The 17449-nt window shown below is 41.4% G+C and overlaps 1 protein-coding gene and 1 long non-coding RNA gene across 3 annotated transcripts in view; one reads left to right on the plus strand and one right to left on the minus strand.

The window, feature by feature from the left end:
* The window catches only part of LOC118366069 (uncharacterized), a 232255-nt gene that overhangs the window by 159745 nt on the left and 55061 nt on the right, over window positions 1-17449 (plus strand). The gene's annotated exons all lie outside the window — the stretch shown is intronic.
* The window catches only part of alcama (activated leukocyte cell adhesion molecule a), a 64300-nt gene that overhangs the window by 6548 nt on the left and 40303 nt on the right, over window positions 1-17449 (minus strand). The window contains exons 5-11 of the mRNA XM_035748413.2: window positions 14548-14635; window positions 11098-11268; window positions 6960-7084; window positions 6527-6659; window positions 5503-5615; window positions 4914-5040; window positions 4421-4542 (exon numbers count right to left, since the gene is read on the minus strand). Coding sequence (XP_035604306.1) covers window positions 4421-4542; window positions 4914-5040; window positions 5503-5615; window positions 6527-6659; window positions 6960-7084; window positions 11098-11268; window positions 14548-14635 — 879 coding nt within the window. The remainder of the gene's footprint in view (window positions 1-4420; window positions 4543-4913; window positions 5041-5502; window positions 5616-6526; window positions 6660-6959; window positions 7085-11097; window positions 11269-14547; window positions 14636-17449) is intronic.

Consider the following 17449-nt stretch of genomic DNA (forward strand, 5'->3'; position numbering starts at 1 on the left):
TAAATTTACAAATGTACTTTGTTCAGTCTGCATATAGAGGGGAAAATATGTGAATAAGGGATGACAGTTACTCCAGATGGATTGTGATATGTGTATTGCTGATTTCATTTTTTTGTTTTGTTTCAATAAACAAAGTTCACCAGATTGGGACTACTGGAGTGTGGGATTCCCCGAGGGGAACTCCCTGATCTGGTCATTCTTCACCAGTAAAAGACGGGGGAGTATGAACCAAGCTTGAAAATGGTTTCAACAGTAACAGTATGTTGTTATGCTCTTTGACATTTGTCGTAGAGATAATGTTATTAAGACAATTGGGAATGTAATAATTTGTCATATAGTCAATGCTTGTCTGGATTTCATGAAACAGAAATGAATTGAACTAAACTGTTGTTCTGATCTGTCCTCTCTTGAGGTTATCATGGAAGGTGATGTCAGATCGTGTCTTAATGCATGGTAGGAACAATTTGACCACAAACAAGCAGTGTGTGTGAACCTCAAAACCCTCCCTAACCGGCTGAAGAAAGAGCAACAAAGGCATTCAATGCGACAGTGACTTAACTCTCCCATCTGAGTCGGAGCCAAAACTGGGTACGGTCGTCAGTAGTGCTGAGACCGCGCGTATGGAGTCAGCGTGGAGAGAGGAAATGGCTCAGGTGAGAGACTTGTGTACGTGGGGGAAACGGATGTATCTATTTTTGGATATTGAAATCGGGACATGATCAAGGGCCATCAAATGTGACCGGCAAGAGCTATATGTGCCGTTGGGAAGATGAACTGTAACGCTATCCGAAGAAGACACGCTAGAAAGATAAGTGCTGGGAGAGGGGGGATGGTCTACACACGGCAAACAATTTAGACTAAGACTGCATTGAGATACCGATCTTTCATTACCAGGCCACTCTCGACAGGAAAACAGGGACAAAGGGGGGTTGTAAAATGAGAAGAGTTAATACTTTTATAAAAGGATCCTTTTATAAATGTACCTTCTCACCGGGATGATGTGTGCTAGGTTGAGAAACTGGAATTTGAGTCATACTCAAAAGTAAGCACTGAGGACTGGCATTCTAAATTTGGGTTGGATCATTTCTAAAATGTTTTAAGTTATGATTCGGATACAGCGAGAGAGACTTGCTTTCATACGGTGAGGGGTGAGGGGTGGGGGGTGAGGGGTGGGGGCACTGCTAAAAGTTATTAGGCCTAGGGAGGCTCCAGAAACCTTATCTCTATCTCTCCTCCGACAGGGAGGTTTATTAGAGAACTCACTGGATGATAGCTTGGGTCAACCATGAAGGTCTTTATTTTGTTCTCTTTTTGTTTTACTATGTCATCAGAATGTTTATGTTAAATCACATCGATGCATAGAGATGGCTGGATGATGCTGTATGATGCTGATGATGCTGAGATGGCTGTATAATTCATTGCATACACGGCTCACAGTCGGTGTTTTGTAACAACACCCAAGGGATGAAAATGAAGGAGACGGCATGGGAGACCAGCGTAGCATGGGTATTGAACATAACGGATGGACGGTTCTTCCCCAGTTTTAGTCGCATCAAGGGTGGTGTGAAGTTATTTAAAACATGTACTTTTTTTTCTCTTTCCTTTTCGAGCCCATATGTTTTTATGTTCCGTGGAACATAAGAGTGTTCATTGTTCCAGAGGAGGGACTGGTGTATGTTGACTAACTGATTTGAGAATGTGTTAGTATGTTTATAACTCTAGAAGTGCATTAGGAGTAGTGACTAGTGTGTTATGGGTTAGATGGAATGATATATGTGTAAACGTATCCGTAGCAGGAGGCGAGGTACACACAACGCCTGTGTTTGAGACGGAATGTTTACATAAGGCTGTTTACGTGGGATGGAACGTGACTGCGGTGGAGATCTGTGGGGGCTCATAAATGAAGGTTGTGGTGATAGTCTGGGAATGATACCACTATGTATATCGTTACAGGAGATAGCTCATAGGAGAGGGAGGACAGCTAACTGTGCACAATATAGGGACGATTATAAAGTGAAATTGAACATTACTCATACCCAGATCATGGTGAGAGTAGAAGAGATAGTGGTGGCATTTCAGACACTATGATAAAGATTTCAAGACACCTGTGACTCAGAGTCTTGTTAGAAATTGGAAGAATATCCAACCTAACAGCCATCGAACACTTGACAGATTCCATGCGGGAGTTATTCTCACGGCAGTCGCTGTAGGGACAGTAATTGAAGGAGGTTATAGTCATGGGCCATGTTAGTAGTAGCAGGGGTTACTTTAGTAGCATTGTAGGGATATCAGTTTATGAGGACTCATGCCACATGGATGGGTAAGGGTTGGAGAGAAGGAGGAGTGCATCTAAATTGGAGTATATATACTTCTGTTGGTGGAAGCGTGTTTTGTCTGGGAGAATAAACTTGGTTAAACTTCCATAGTGTCCGTTGAGGTTTTTACTCTGAAAATTAGAACCTAACAGTACCTTGTTGCAAACAGGATGCGTGTTTTGGAATATTTATATTCTGTACAGGCTTCCTTCTTTTCACTCTGTCAATTAGGTTAGTATTGTACAGTAACTACAAAGTTGTTGATCCATCCTAAATTTTCTCCTATAACAGCCTTTAAACTCTGTAACGGTTTTAGTCACCTCTTTGGCAACTCTTTGGCAACTGAGTTAGGAAGGACACCTGTATCTTTGTAGTGACTACCAATAGGTGCCCTTCTTTGAGGCGGCAGGTAGCCTAGTGGTTAGAGCCTTGGGCCAGTGATCGAAAGGTTGTTAGATTGGGGATTCAAACTGTCGTTCTGCCCATGAAGAAGGCAGTTAACCCACTGTTCCTAGGAAGTCATTGTAAATAACAAATTGTTCTTAACTGACTTGCCTAAGGTTAAAAAGAAGGTTTTAACAAAAATTGCGAGGCATTGGAAAACCTCCCAGGGATTTGTGGTTGAATCTATGTTTAAAATTCACTGCTCGACTGAGGGAAATTACAGATAATTGTATGTGGCGGGCACAGAGATGAAACAAATCATGTTAAACACTATTACACAGTGAGTCCATGCAACTTAATGTGTGACTTGTTCAGCAAATTGTTAAGCCTAAATAAGTTCAGGAGTAAGGGGTTGAATACTTATTCACTCAAGATTTGAGCTTTTCGTTTATATTAATATGTAGAAAAACATAATTCCACTTAGACATTATGAGGTATTGTGTGTAGGCCAGTGACATAAAAAATCTAAATGTAATTCGTTTTAAATTCAAGCTGTAACACAACAAAAATGTGAAAAACGTTAAGGGGTGGGTATACTTCTGGGGGCACTGTTTTTCATTTTTGTCAGTAATGATACCAGAGTCTGACACATCTTGCTTATCATATACACTGAAAAATATATAAACACAACATGTAAAGTGTTGGTCCCATGTTACAAGAGCTGATATAAAGATCCCAGAAATTGTCCATATGCACAAAAAGCTTTATTTCTCTCAAATGTTGTGCACAAATTTGTGGTCCTTGCACCTGAGAGGTGTGGCATATCAAGAAGCGGACTAAACAGCATGATCATTACACAGTTGCACCTTGTGCTAGGGACAATAAAATGTGCAGTTTTGTCACCCAACACAATGCCACGGATGTCTCAAGTTTTGAGGGAGCACGCAATTGGCATGCTGACTGCAGGAATGTCCACCAGAGCTGTTGCCAGAGAGGTTAATGTTCATTTCTCTACCATAAGCCTCCTCCAATGTCATTTTATAGAATTTGGCAGTACGTTCAACCAGCCTCACAACCGCCATGTATGGCTTTGTGTGGGCGAGCGGTTTGCTGATGTCAACGTTGTGAACTAAGTGCCCCATGGTGGCGGTGGGGTTATGGTATGGACAGGCATAAGCTACGGACAATGAACACAATTACAATGACATTTTCTCAATGGCAATTTGAATGCACAGAGATACCGGGACTCGATCATGAGGCCCATTGTGAGGCCATTTCTTCTGTGACCAACATATGCATATCTGTATTCCCAGTCATGTGAAATTGATTTATTACAATTGACTGATTTCCTTATATGAACTGTAACTCAATAAAATCTTTGAACTTGTTGCATGTTGAATTTATATTTCTGTACAGTGTAGTTATATGATATAATAAGCGAGTTGTGTCAGACTCTGTGGCCTTGTGGTTAAGAGTGTATGTCCAGAGATTGAAAAGTTGGGGATACGATCCCCGGCCGAGTCGTACCAAAGACTTTAAAAATGGGACCTGGTGCCTCTTTTCTTGGCACTAGCGGTCCTGTACATCAAGCTGCCTCAGGCTCCTGCCCCTATGGGCCGTTTTGTCTCAGACAAGGCTTCCTTACCGGCTTCACTTAGTGGGACGTCACTACAGTGGCACAAGCTTGTCTGTAAATGACAAAACACACACGGCAGACTTACATTTGTGCCGTTGACGCTCCACTGGACACTGGGCCGGGGCACACCTTCGGCCTCGCAGGTCAGAACTTTGTGTCTGCCATCCTCGCTATGGTGCTCGGTCATCTTCTTGATGACCGGTGTGCCTGTTAGACACACAGCACCAGGTTGGTTGTGCACAGCTTACTGAATGACTTGCTTTCAGTTCAGTCCCAGAAAGTGGTTAAATGTTGAGATGTCACCACAAGTTCTGTTGTGTAAATTGACTTACAGTATATGGCTCATTTACATGGACAATAACATTTTAGACACCATAGCATTTTTATAATTTTCAACAGTGCTTATCTTTCCATTTTTGGCACTGAGACATACAGCTGAAACTACATAACAGATTGACATTAGGCTACCTTTGAGGTCTGAAAACGTGTGAGAGATCAATCGCTTTAAACCAACTCAAACTGGAGGAAATGTCAACCTGGGAACCAATATCAAAGAGGGAGAGAAAAGGGATGTGCACCTTCTACTACCAGTTGGAAGGACTGGCTGCGCTTGATGCCTGCAACGGACACCTCACAAACGTAGAACCCTGCATCAGCGTACGTCACATTGTCAAACCTAGGCGTTTCGTCCAGCTTTCTGTTGTCCTGGGAGAGTGAAGTGAACACAGACTCATTAGAGCAAGCAACAGTCAAATCCTGGCTTACTCACACACATTTACTTCATATATGCAGTATGTCGCTGGGCATAATCATGGGTAGTATTCGAAACTCACTGCGTTGTCTTTTTGTTTTAAATGTTACTTCGGGCTCGATTCAATCCATACCGCGGAAGATCCGTGCTATAGGGTGATTGAAATGTAAAGGCAAATATTCCCAAGCATTCACGGTAACGCTGTATATGCTCAATCAGAAAGGACCTTTTCATTTCCATCACCGTGGATCTTCCGCGACACAGGTTGAATGAAAGCCTTTTTTTTCCTCGGGGTGCAATTTGAATACTGCAAAGGCTGTTTTGTCGACAGAAGATGCCATTGTTAGTATGATGTTATTGGATTTCAGTAACTATTCAGCCTTCTAGCAAAAGGTTTTTTTTTTATTTTTTTTTACCTTGGTCCATGACACTTTAGCGTCGCCGGAGGAGTCCTGCTCCATTTTCACCAGCAAGGTGTCCGTGACCATCTTAAGGACCTTTCCTGTTGGGCTGAGACTGAGATCCAAGTCTAGGGATAATGGGGGTGGAGAGGAGAGAGGGGAAGGATTGTTCAGAGTTCCTGTACACTCATTGTGTTGTGCCTATCACTGGTAACAAAGCCCCCACAAAAACGCAGAGGTTATGGGTTCACGTCCCAGTGCCATGAGCAGTCCCGCAACTTGGTGACTTTGTGATTCAGGGAGGACACGTTCCCTCAGAACCCTCTTCTCCCAGGACCCCTTCCAGCAAAGTTATTGTCTCTCCCTCACACACCATTTAGTTGTTAGGAGCGGGACATAAGCTTTTGCTAAAGATGAGTGAAATGTGGCGAGACGGGGATGTGGCTATATTCACAAGACAGTCTTAGCCTTTTGAACTAAGGACTAAACACACCTGTGTGTGTGTGTGTGTGTGTGTATATATATATATATATATATATATATGCATAGTGGAGAAGGTACAGTGGGATTCGAAATGGTCGGTGATCTTTCTTGTGGGGACCAGAAGTCCCAAAAATTTGACCAACTGGGGATATTTTGTTGGTCCCCACAAGGTCACATGCTATTTCTATTGGGGTCTAAGGTTAGAATTAGTATTAGAATTAGGTTTAGGGTTAGGAGCTAGGGTTCATTTTAGGGTTACGGTTTGGCGCTATAGGGTTAGGTTTAGGGTTAAGGTTAATTAGTTCTTCCCACTGCCCACCCAAACTGCACTCCCCTCCCAGCTAATCCTTTTGAAGATATATTTCATTTACCTTCCCTTGCTCCTGTGACTTCATTTACAGTGGATAAAGGAGCTTGTTAAGAAAGTGCAAAATAAAGATTGAAACACTGAAGATGTTGTCTGCTCACTCCTTTCAAGTCTCAGCGAGTGCTCACAACACTATCCTTGAAGCTTTGTTTAAATCCACAGCGCAACAAATATGTTGTCTATACTCACAGCTCACGACAACCTTTTCCGAGGCCTCCATTTTGTCATCGTCGACCAGCGAGCACTTGTAGTCTCCGGTGCTGTTGCGCGTAACGGCAGTCAGAGTGAAGGTGTCGGAATCTTTCACCATCACTTTCTGGCCCTGTTGAGGGTAGGGGGAAAGGTTTGCATTGTGTTACCGTACCAAAATTGTCAGGCAGACAGCCACTAGTGAAAGAAAGTAGAGGGACAAGGAGTGGTGAGGGAAAGAGGGAGAAGGAGTGGAGAGATACAGGGAGAGGTGGGTGAAGGATGGTTAAGGTAACGGTGACATTCTGTCACGAACAGTGGGGTACTGTCCACATGGCTTGGCCCCACAGAATTAAATTGAACCCAGATATTTTCTATATAAATATTGGTATCTCAATCCTTGATCCCCCAGACACTACAGAGGGAAACCTGCCTTGATGCTGAAGTAGAAGCTGGTTGGAGGAGGGTTGCCGTCCGCATTGCACTTCAACGTCACGTTGTCGCCCTCTCTGATGGGAGCCTTCGCCAGCACCTGGAGGCTCAACTTCTCTGTTGGATCTAAAAGCCAGATTCAGAGAGGTATAAAGGGAGTGGAGAGACCAGAGAGAGAGAGAGAAAAGAGAGATAGACAGAGTAAGGATAGAGAAAGAGAGAGGGGAAGAGAAAGATAGATTGAATAGCCCCCGCGATATACAACTTTTCAGGGAGGTCAGGAACCAATAAACACAGTCAGTTAGGAACGCAAAGGCTAGCTTTTTCAAACAGAAATTTGCATCAAGTAGCACTAATTCCAAAGAGATTTGGGACACCGTAAAGTCCATGGAGAATAAGAGCACCTCCTCCCAGCTGCCCACTGCACTGAAGTTAGGAAATACTGTCACCACCGATAAATCTACGAGAATCGAGAATTTCAAGAAGTATTTTTCTACGGATGGCCATGCTTTCAACCTGGCTACCCCTATCCCGACCAACAGCTCTGCACCCCCTGTAGCAACTTGCCCAAGACCCCCCCTGCTTCTACTTCACCCAAACCCAAATAGCTGATGTTCTGAAAGAGCTGCAAAATCTGGATCCCTACAAATCAGCTGGGCTAGACAATCTGGACCCTCTCTTTCTAAAATTATATGCCGAAATTGTTGCAACCCCTATTACTAGCCATTCAACCTCTCATACGTATCGTCTGAGATTCCCAAAGATTGGAAAGCTGCGCGGTCATCCCCCTCTACAAAGGGGGAGACAATCTAGAACCAAACTGTTGCAGACCTATATCCATCCTGCCCTGCCTTTCTAAAGTCTTCGAAAGCCAAGATCACAAACAGATCACCGACCATTTCGAATCCCACCGTTCCTTCTCCACTATGCAATCTGGTTTCCGAGCTGGTCATGGGTGCACCTCAGCCACGTTCAAGGTCCTAAACGATATCATAACCGCCATAGATAAAAGACAGTACTGTGTAGCCGTTTTCATCGACCTGGCCAAGGCTTTCGACTCTGTCAATCACTACATTCTTATCGACAGACATAAAAGCCTTGGTTTCTCAAATGACTGCCTCGCCTGGTTCACCAACTACTTCTCAAATAGAGTTCAGTGTGTCCAATCGGAGGGCCTGTTGTCTGGACCTCTGGCAGTCTATGGGTGTGCCACAGGGTTCAATTCTCGGGCCTACTCTTTTTCTGTATTTATCAATGATATCGCTCTTGCTGCTGGTGATTCCCTGATCCACCTCTATGCAGACGACACCATTCTGTATAAATCTGGCCCTTCCTTGGACACTGTTAACAAACCTCCAAACGAGCTTCAATGCCATACAACACTCCTTCGTGGCCTCCAACTGCTCTTAAATGCTAGTAAAACTAAATGCATGCTCTTCAACCGATTGCTGCCCGCACCTGCCCGCCTAGCGGGCAGTTTGCTGAAAATAAACGCAGTTGACAGTGAGGACGTTTCTTTTTTTGCTGAGTTTACATGATCATTAGCAATGACTACATCAAACTATATTCCACATCAGGTAATTGATGCAAGCAGTAGAATCAGGTTTTAAAAAGCAGGTAAAAATACACCTTATGGAACAGCGGGGACTGAAGAGACACACACAGGTATGGACACGCGCATACACATACAATGTGATATTGTTGTATGGTGGTATTGAACATTTTGTGTTGTGGACATGTGGTGGTGTAAGGATGTTTGTTATATGATGTACTGTTTTATCTTTAGCTCATTCAGTACAAACATAGTTCACTGTTTTTTCTTTTGTTTTATATTTAATGTGGGTGCTTTGGTGTGTTTGGACCCCCAGGAAGAGTAGCTGCTGGGGATTCCTAATAAATAGAAATACCTGACAAGACTGAATCCAAACATTACACTGTTGATTTTATGTGCATTTTACATTTACTGTACTTTTCACACACACAACAAGCACACATTTTTATTTTATTCGTAAAACATGTCTAGTCTATCTATCGACGTGTATACAGGATGTGTTATGACGCGTTATGCTCGACCCGCATCAGTTTACCACAAAACACCAGAGAATTGCCAAAAAGAGTAGAACCAGCGCACCTACTTTTGCACTATGATTTGACTATTAGATATTCAATGTTTCTTTTGAAATAAATATTTAAGAAGGAATAGTTTCACCATATTAAAACAGTTCAGTTCAAGGTTGACCTTAAAATGAGGGACATGAATCACTAATAAATAATGATCGTGAGAAATAACTTAGTCAAAGCAATGAAACAGTATTTTGGGGGGTTAGTGGCTTAAAATCTTCCCGTAAGTCACAGAGAATGCACAGAAATGTATTGAATTTTTCATGTGGTCTATATTAAAAGAGTACTTAAAGTTCATATAACAGGATTTTAAAATGCAATATTGGTGCATACTTTCTACTTAACATATCAAAAGGTATGCAAAGGAACTCATTTCATGGAACAACCCAGTACTCGTAAAGTTCTGCCCATTGGACGTTGGTTGCAATGCTCATAATATGACAAATGAACAAACTTGACGAGAGCATGCACATGAAAGACATGGGGTCATTACATGATGTAGGGGCCACTACTGATAATGTATCATGTTTGTAGTCATTGTTGTAGTCATTTAAAATCATGTTAGTGCTTTTGGTATGTGCCAAGTACAATAAAAAGGCATTTTGGCTAAATATATTGTTGCGGAGGCAGCATATTAAAGGCCTTGGTGCATGGCTTGTTGGGGAGCGTGGCTTTATCTTAGTGCCTTTTGGCATCCCATGAGACGGATTGTCCCGCCAGTTAATGTGTAATGTTGTGTTCTGAGGTTAAAGTTCAAGGTTGTACACTGACAGTTCTGCACTCTTAAATTTTATTTATTAACTAGGCAAGTCAGTTAAGAATAAATTCTTATTTAGAATGACAGCCTAGGAACAGTGTGTGTTCCTTCTTCAGGGGCAGATCTAGCAACCTTTTGGTTACTGGCTCAACGCTCTAACCACTAGGCTACCTACCGCCCCCTAATGTACTTGTCCTCTTGCTCAGTTGTGCACCGGGGCCTCCCACTCCTCTTTCTATTCTGATTAGAGACAGTTTGCGCTGTTCTGTGAAGGGAGTAGTACACAGCGTTGTACGAGATCTTCAGTTTCTTGGCAATTTCTCACATGGAATGGCCTTCATTTCTCAGAACAAGAATAGACTGATGAGTTTCAGAAGAAAGTTCTTTGTTTCTGGCCATTTTGAGCCTGTAATCGAAACCACAAATGCTGATGCTCCAGATACTCAACTAGTCTAAAGAAGGACAGTTGTATTGCTTCTTTAATCAGAACAATAGTGTTTTCAGCTGTGCTAACATAATTGCAAAAGGGTTTTCTAATGATCAATTAGCCTTTTAAAATGATAAACTTGGATTAGCTAACACAACGTGCCATTGGAACACAGGAGTGATGGTTGCTGATAATGGGCCTCTGTACACCTATGTAGATATTACATTAAAAATCAGCCGTTTCCAGCTACAATAGTCATTTACGACATTAACAATGTATACACTGTATTTCTGATCAATTTTGTGTTATTTTAAATGGATGTGCTTTTCTTTCAAAAACAAGGACATTTCTAAGTGAACCCAAACTTTTTAACGGTAGTGTATATTGATAAATACATGTGAAAATATATTCCTTAATGCATTTCAGAATACATTTTTGAAATACATGAAATACTTTTTGGGATGCAGTTAACATATATACTGTGATATAAATTGTACGTACATTTATGTATTTTAAATACATTCAATAATGTATTAAATAGTTTTGAAAAGATACATTATCTGTCCAATTTTAGATACTTCACATGTAACCTAAAGACATTAATCTAAACATATATTTTTTTTTTTTCTCCCGTATGGGTATTTTCCCATTATACTACATTTTCGTCAATTTTGGTCCTACTGGATACGTCCCAGGGCTGTAGGTTTGATTAAAGCATGTGCTGAATATCCGAAAACAGACTATATTAATACATGATTATCACTCATTCTGTGACAGGTTCATGTACATCTACTGCAGGTCAAAGACCTCCAGGGGGCAGTGTGGTCCACTCACAGTGAATGATGAAGGTCTCGGGAGCGGACACCTGTGTTTCCAGGCTGTGTTTGGCGGTGCAAGTGAATTTGGCTCCCATGTCGCTTTTCACCGCTGTGTACTGCAGACCGGACGTGGTAGTGGACAGGCCCGTCGACGGATCCATCTTCACACTGGGCGTGATGATGATGGCTGTGAGTGCAAACAAACAAAGAGGATGAGTCACTGGTAGTAAGAGTTGTCACGGTCAGAAGAGGAGAGACAGATTAAGCAAATGACAGTCTAAAGGTGAAGTGTAACAATATTGGATAGCCTGAATCCAGACTTGAGATTTACGACTGTCAATAGGTGGTGAATATTTTATCCTATTATTTCATATGTACAGTGCATTCGGAAAAGTATTCAGACCCCTTTTTCCACCTCATTCCAACAAGAAGAATTGGGTAATATTTGGTTGATATGTTGATCAATGAGATTACAATCTATTTTCACCCCCTCAAAAGGACAGATAAAAGTGTGTTGAATTTCTGAAGTATTATCACTATGCTTTCAACCATCTAAAAGCATAACCAAATTCTAATGGAAAATCAACGTCAGATGTTTAATTTATTTTATTTAGCTAGGCAAGTCAGTTTAGAACAAATTCTTATTTACAATGACAGCCTACCCCGGCCAAACCCTCACCTAACCTGGACGAAGCTGGGCCAATTGTGCACCACCACCCTATGGGACTCCCGATCACAGCAGGTTGTGATCCAGCCTGCAGTCAGCATGCCAACTGCACACTCCCTCAAAACTTGAGACATCTGTGGCATTGTGTTATAATACAAAACTGCACATTTTAGAGTGGCCAGCACAAGGTGAACCCGTTTAATGATCATGCTGTTTAATCAGCTTCTTGATACGCCACACCTGTCAGGGTGATGGATTATCTTGGCAAAGGAGAAATGCACCCTATCAGGGATGTACATTTTTTAAAATTTAACCAGGAAAGTCAGTTTAAGAACAAATTCTTATTTTCAATGACAGCCCAGGAACATTGTGTTAACTGCCTTGTTCAGGGGCAAAACAACAGATTTTTAGCTTCTCAGCTCGGAGATTTGATCTTGCAACCTTTCAGTTACTAGTCCAACGATCTAACCACTAGGCTACCTGCCGCATGCACAGAATTTGAGAGAAATAAGCTTTTTGTGTGTATGGAAAATTTCTGCTATTTTTTATTTCAGCTCATGAAACCTGGGACCAACACTACATGTTGAGTTTATATTTTTGTTCAGTGTACGTATGATGCCTTCGGAAAGTATTCATACCCCTTGACTCATTTTGTTGTGCTACAGCCTGAATTCAAAATGAATTAAAGCATTTTTGTCCCCTCACCCATCTACAAACAATACCCCATAATGACAGTGAAAACACATTTTTTTGTAATGTTTGCAGATGTATTGGAAATTAAATACAAACATCTAATTTACATAATTATTCACACCCCTGTCAATACTTTGTAGAAGCCCCTTTGGCAGTGATTAAAGCTGTGAATATTTAGAGGTAAGTCTATAAGAGCTTTCCATACTTGGATTGTGCAACATTTGTCCATTATACTTTTCAAAAGCTCAGTCAAATTGTTTGTTGATCATTGCTAGACAACTTTCAGGTCTTGCCATACATTTTCAAGTAGAATTAACTCAAAACTCAGCCACATTCACTGTCTTCTTGGTAAGCAAATCTAGTGTAGATTTGGCCTTGTGTTGTAGGTTATTTACATCTCTCAGTTTCTGGTGGAAAGCATACTCAACCAGGTTTTCCCCTATGATTTTGCCTGTGTTTAGCTACATTACGTTCATTTTTTTGTCCTGAAAAACTCCCCAGTCCTTAACGATTACAAGCATACCCATAACATGATGCAGCCACCACTATGCTTGAAAATATGGAGAATGGTACTCAGTAATATGTTGTATTGTATTTGCCCAAACATAATACTTTTCAAGACAAAAAGTGAATTGGCAATTTTCTTTGCCCTATTACTATTACTTTTGGAATATTTACATTTTTTACAGGCTTACTTCTTCCCACTCTGTCAATTAGGTTAGTGTTGATTAACTACAATGTTGTTGATAAATCCTCAGTTTTCTCCTATCACAGCTATTAAACTCCGTAACTTTTTTAAAGTCAGCATTGGCCTCATGGTGAAGTCCCTGAGCAGTTTCCTTTCTCTCCGGCAACTGAGTTAGGAAGGACGCCTATATCTTTGTAGTGAGTGGGTGTATTGATACACCATCCAAAGTGAAATGAATAACTTCACCATGCTCAAAGGTTTATTCAATGTCTGTTTTTTTTGTAAAACATCATTTATTTTTTACCTCTCCACCAATAGGTGCCCTTCTTTGCCAGGCATTGGAAAACCTCCCCGGTCGATGTGGCTGAATCTGTGTTTGAAATGCACTGCTCGACTGATGGACCTTACAGATAATTGCCTATGTTAAAACACTATTATTGCACACAGTGAGTCCATGCAAGCTATTTACATAGTTTGTTATGGCAAGCCTAAATAATTTCAGGACAAAGGGATTGAATACTTATTGACTCAAGACATGTCAGCTTTTCATTTGTGATGAATTTTTTTAAGTTTCTAAAAACATGACTCCAGTCTGACATTATGGGGTATTGTGTGTAGGCCAGTGACAAAAAAAAAAGACATTTAATCCATTTTAAATTCAGGCTGTAACACAACACCATTCTGAAAAAGTAAATGGGTGTGAATACTTTCTGAAAGCACTGTCATGCATAAATCATCAGATAAATGTTTGTGATTTGGAAAATAACATATACTTAAGTTTTACCTGCATTAAGTACCAATTTCAGTTCAACAAAAGGCTTTGACAGAGCCTGGTCAGCTGTGGGGCCAATATCATACACCACATCCCTGTATGACACCCTTTGTTATGTCCAGAATTAAGAAATAAGTCATTTGTGATACACAGAGTCGAAGGCTTTAGACGGGTCAATAAAAAGGGCTGCACAGTGATTCTTCTTATCCAAACAATTAAGAACACCATTTTAAACCAAAGTAGCCGCCGAGATGGTGCTATGAAATGGTCTGAAACCTGACTGGTGTACATTTAGAATACATTTCGTAGTCAAAAAGGTTCTAAGTTAAGTATTTACCAAGGATTCTAGAACCTTTACTAGGCAAGAGAGTTTGGAAATGGGGCGATAATTATTTAGGTCACACTGGTACCGGAAATAATTGAAAGGTTAAACAGATGTTTTAAAGATACTACAATCAGAGGAGCAGAAAGCTGCAGAGAAGAAAGGATCAAGCAAATCAGCCCCGGTGGATATTTCTACATAAATCTAGCAAAAGGTGTCACAAGTAGGGAGTTGTTGAAATGAAAACAAAGATTCAAAGTCTGTTGTCTGACTGTTGTTTAACTGTTTGTGCGGCTGTTGGTGGGACAAGACGTGATGACATACTCTTTCCATCAGCCACCAGCAGCTTGCCGTTTTTGGACCACATGATTGCGGCGGCAGGGTTTGCATCTGCGGCCGTACACACGCCTAGCTGAAAGAGACAAAAAAACAACATAACAAATCAAACCAAAAGCAGCTCCGTTATTAAGAACTGGTTCCCTAGACACAGATTATTTTGGAGATCTTTTGGAGATTGAGAATGCTTTTTAATCCAGGTCAAGGCTACATTTGTGTCCGGGGAACCAGCCCTAAGATACTAAAGTGAAAGTGTACAGTCTATATATGGATGCACTGAGAGTTAATTGCTGAATCTCTATTCCTGGAGCCCAGTGGTTACTGTATGACGGTCAGAGTAAACAGCATTCAGGGGCATGACTAGAGAAACCGAGAGAACAAAGGAGACTAGTGCCATTTAAATACTGGTGTCATGTGTCATTTCCTACCACACTGATAAAAAGCTGAGTCATTGGTCCAGATAGCCAGATTCTTTCCACGTTATATGGTTGTTATATCAGTCTATAATCTGCATATACCTGTGTAGAACCTGTGTATCTGCCCATTGAAATGTTTGAAGTACTTTGGAACATTTCCTGGTAATCGACCACAGTAGGAATGTTGATTATGACTGTATGCATTTATACAGTGAGCTCCAAAAGTACTGGGACAGTGAATTTTGTTGTTGTTGTCTTGCCTCTGTACTCCAGAACTTTAGATTTTAAATTATACAATGACTATGAGGTAAACAACATTTTTAAAAATGATTTAACCTTTATTTAACTAGGCTAGTCAGTTAAGAACAAAGTCTTACTTACAATAACGGCCGACTCCGGCCAAACCCTAACCCGGATGATGCTGGCCCAATTGTGCGCTGCCTTATGGGACTCCCAATCACGGCCGGTTGTAATACAGCCTGGAATCGAACCAGGATCTGTAGTGACACCTCTGAGACGCAGTGCCTTAGACAGCTGTGCCACTCATTAAAGTGCAGATTGTCAGCTTTAATTTGAGGATTTTTTCATCCATATCGGGTGAACCGCTTAGAAATGTACAGCTCTTTTAGAGTATTTTAGAGTATTTTAGAGACAAATTCACTTATATGTGTAATAAAAAGTGAAGTATTTGATATATTGATATTCCATATTATACACGCATCAAGCTTGTTACTCTAAAAATGTGTTGGATGCCATTCCTGTTTGTTTTGGTTGTGTTTCAGATTATTTTGTGCCCAATAGAATAGAATCTTTTGTGCCATTTTGGTGTCACTTTCATTGTAAATAAGAATATGTTTCGAAACACTTCTACATCAATGTGGATGCTACCATGATTACGGATAATCCTCAATGAATCAGGAATAATAATGAGAGAGAAAGTTAGACGCACAAATATCATGCCCAAGACATGCTAACCGCTCACCATTACAATGACAGGGGAGATTAGCATTTTTTTTTTTTTAACTTATGATATATAAAAGGTTTTACTACTTTAATACACATATAACGAGTCCCTTAAAATGGGGGGGGACGATGGGCAAAAAGTGCTGTCATTTCTTAACGGTTCATCCGATGTAAGACAATAACTTCCAAATGAAAGCTGACAAATCCTAAATGCTGGAGTACAGCCAAATCCCAAAACAAATAGTCACTGTCCCAATACTTTTGGAGCTCACTGTAGATCTATAATAACAATCCTTATCGTTATCATGACAACATAAGGCTGTGATTACTCTTTTGATCGACTCCCCTACTATTACATTCCATTTTGGAAGAAAGTGGCCTGTCATTTCCTGGAAAAAAAGTCCCGAAAAAAAAAAGAAAAAAAAAAAAAAAAAATTTTGAAAATGGTTAAAAATTATTTTCGGGGTCCTTTCCAGAATGGCGCAAATTCGGGCTGTATACCTGACAGGTACAGCTAGCTCCGATCTAACCATGAAGGTTCTAAAAGTTCCACCGTGACAGTTGGCACCGGACTGCAGAGGCCTTATTTTAGCAACGCATCCCCAACAAACACCGGCAACCTGGATCGGATGGAGAAAAATGCAAGCGCAAAAAAGTCCATCACAGGAAAAGCGTGAGCCTCATCAATAAAGATGTGACGCGATTAGGTGATGTGGAGGCAACCGTATGTGTGTGTGTGTGCATCCGCTAGGCAGGGGGATAAAGCTCAAAGTGGGTCGAAGAGTATTTGCAGGCTTGTGTAGGTATGTCGGATGATGCATAGTTTCGGGCGTGTGGGGTGGCATGAGGAATCGAACCCCCCCTCCAGAGGAGCGAGGCAGAAGGATGGAAGCGGGGGGCCCACTGGGCGGGCCGTCAACAGCAGATAATGGACAAGGCCCTAGGAAATAATCCTGCTACAATACATCATGCCACACCCCCCACCACTGGTGGCAGAGCTGCTGTTCACAACTTCATTAATGTGTCGGTCTGTCCTAAAGAAACCCACACTCACACAAACCAGACACTAACAAATAACAGACATTATACAGGGCAGTGGGGATCTCCATCTTCTGTGACACTTGGATACCATCTTTAGACAGCAATAAGTCAAGGCTGTGAACCCTCACATGGCAGTCATCGTTTGATGACACGCACGCACACAGTAACACCGTATATCAAGTCTGAAACTGGAATGTTTTGGCTTTGAAGTGACTCACTGCTCTCGAAGTAAGCTGTCTGAGAAGGCGCTCCATTCCGTATGCATGTGCATGTTAGAGAGAGCGAGAGAGAGAGAGAACGAGAGTGTGAAAGCAAGTGAAAGAAAGAGAGCGTGAGAGAGAGAGCCCTTTGAACATGACATACCTCAGTGGGCGTTCTCTCAAAACAAGAGTCCCCCCCACCTTTTCCTCTCCTTGGATACCATCCCTGTCTCTGCTAATACAAACACTGCAAGAAGTGGAACTACAACG

The sequence above is a fragment of the Oncorhynchus keta genome, chromosome 33, assembly GCF_023373465.1.
Source record: "Oncorhynchus keta strain PuntledgeMale-10-30-2019 chromosome 33, Oket_V2, whole genome shotgun sequence".
Classification (NCBI taxonomy): Eukaryota; Metazoa; Chordata; class Actinopteri; order Salmoniformes; family Salmonidae; genus Oncorhynchus; species Oncorhynchus keta.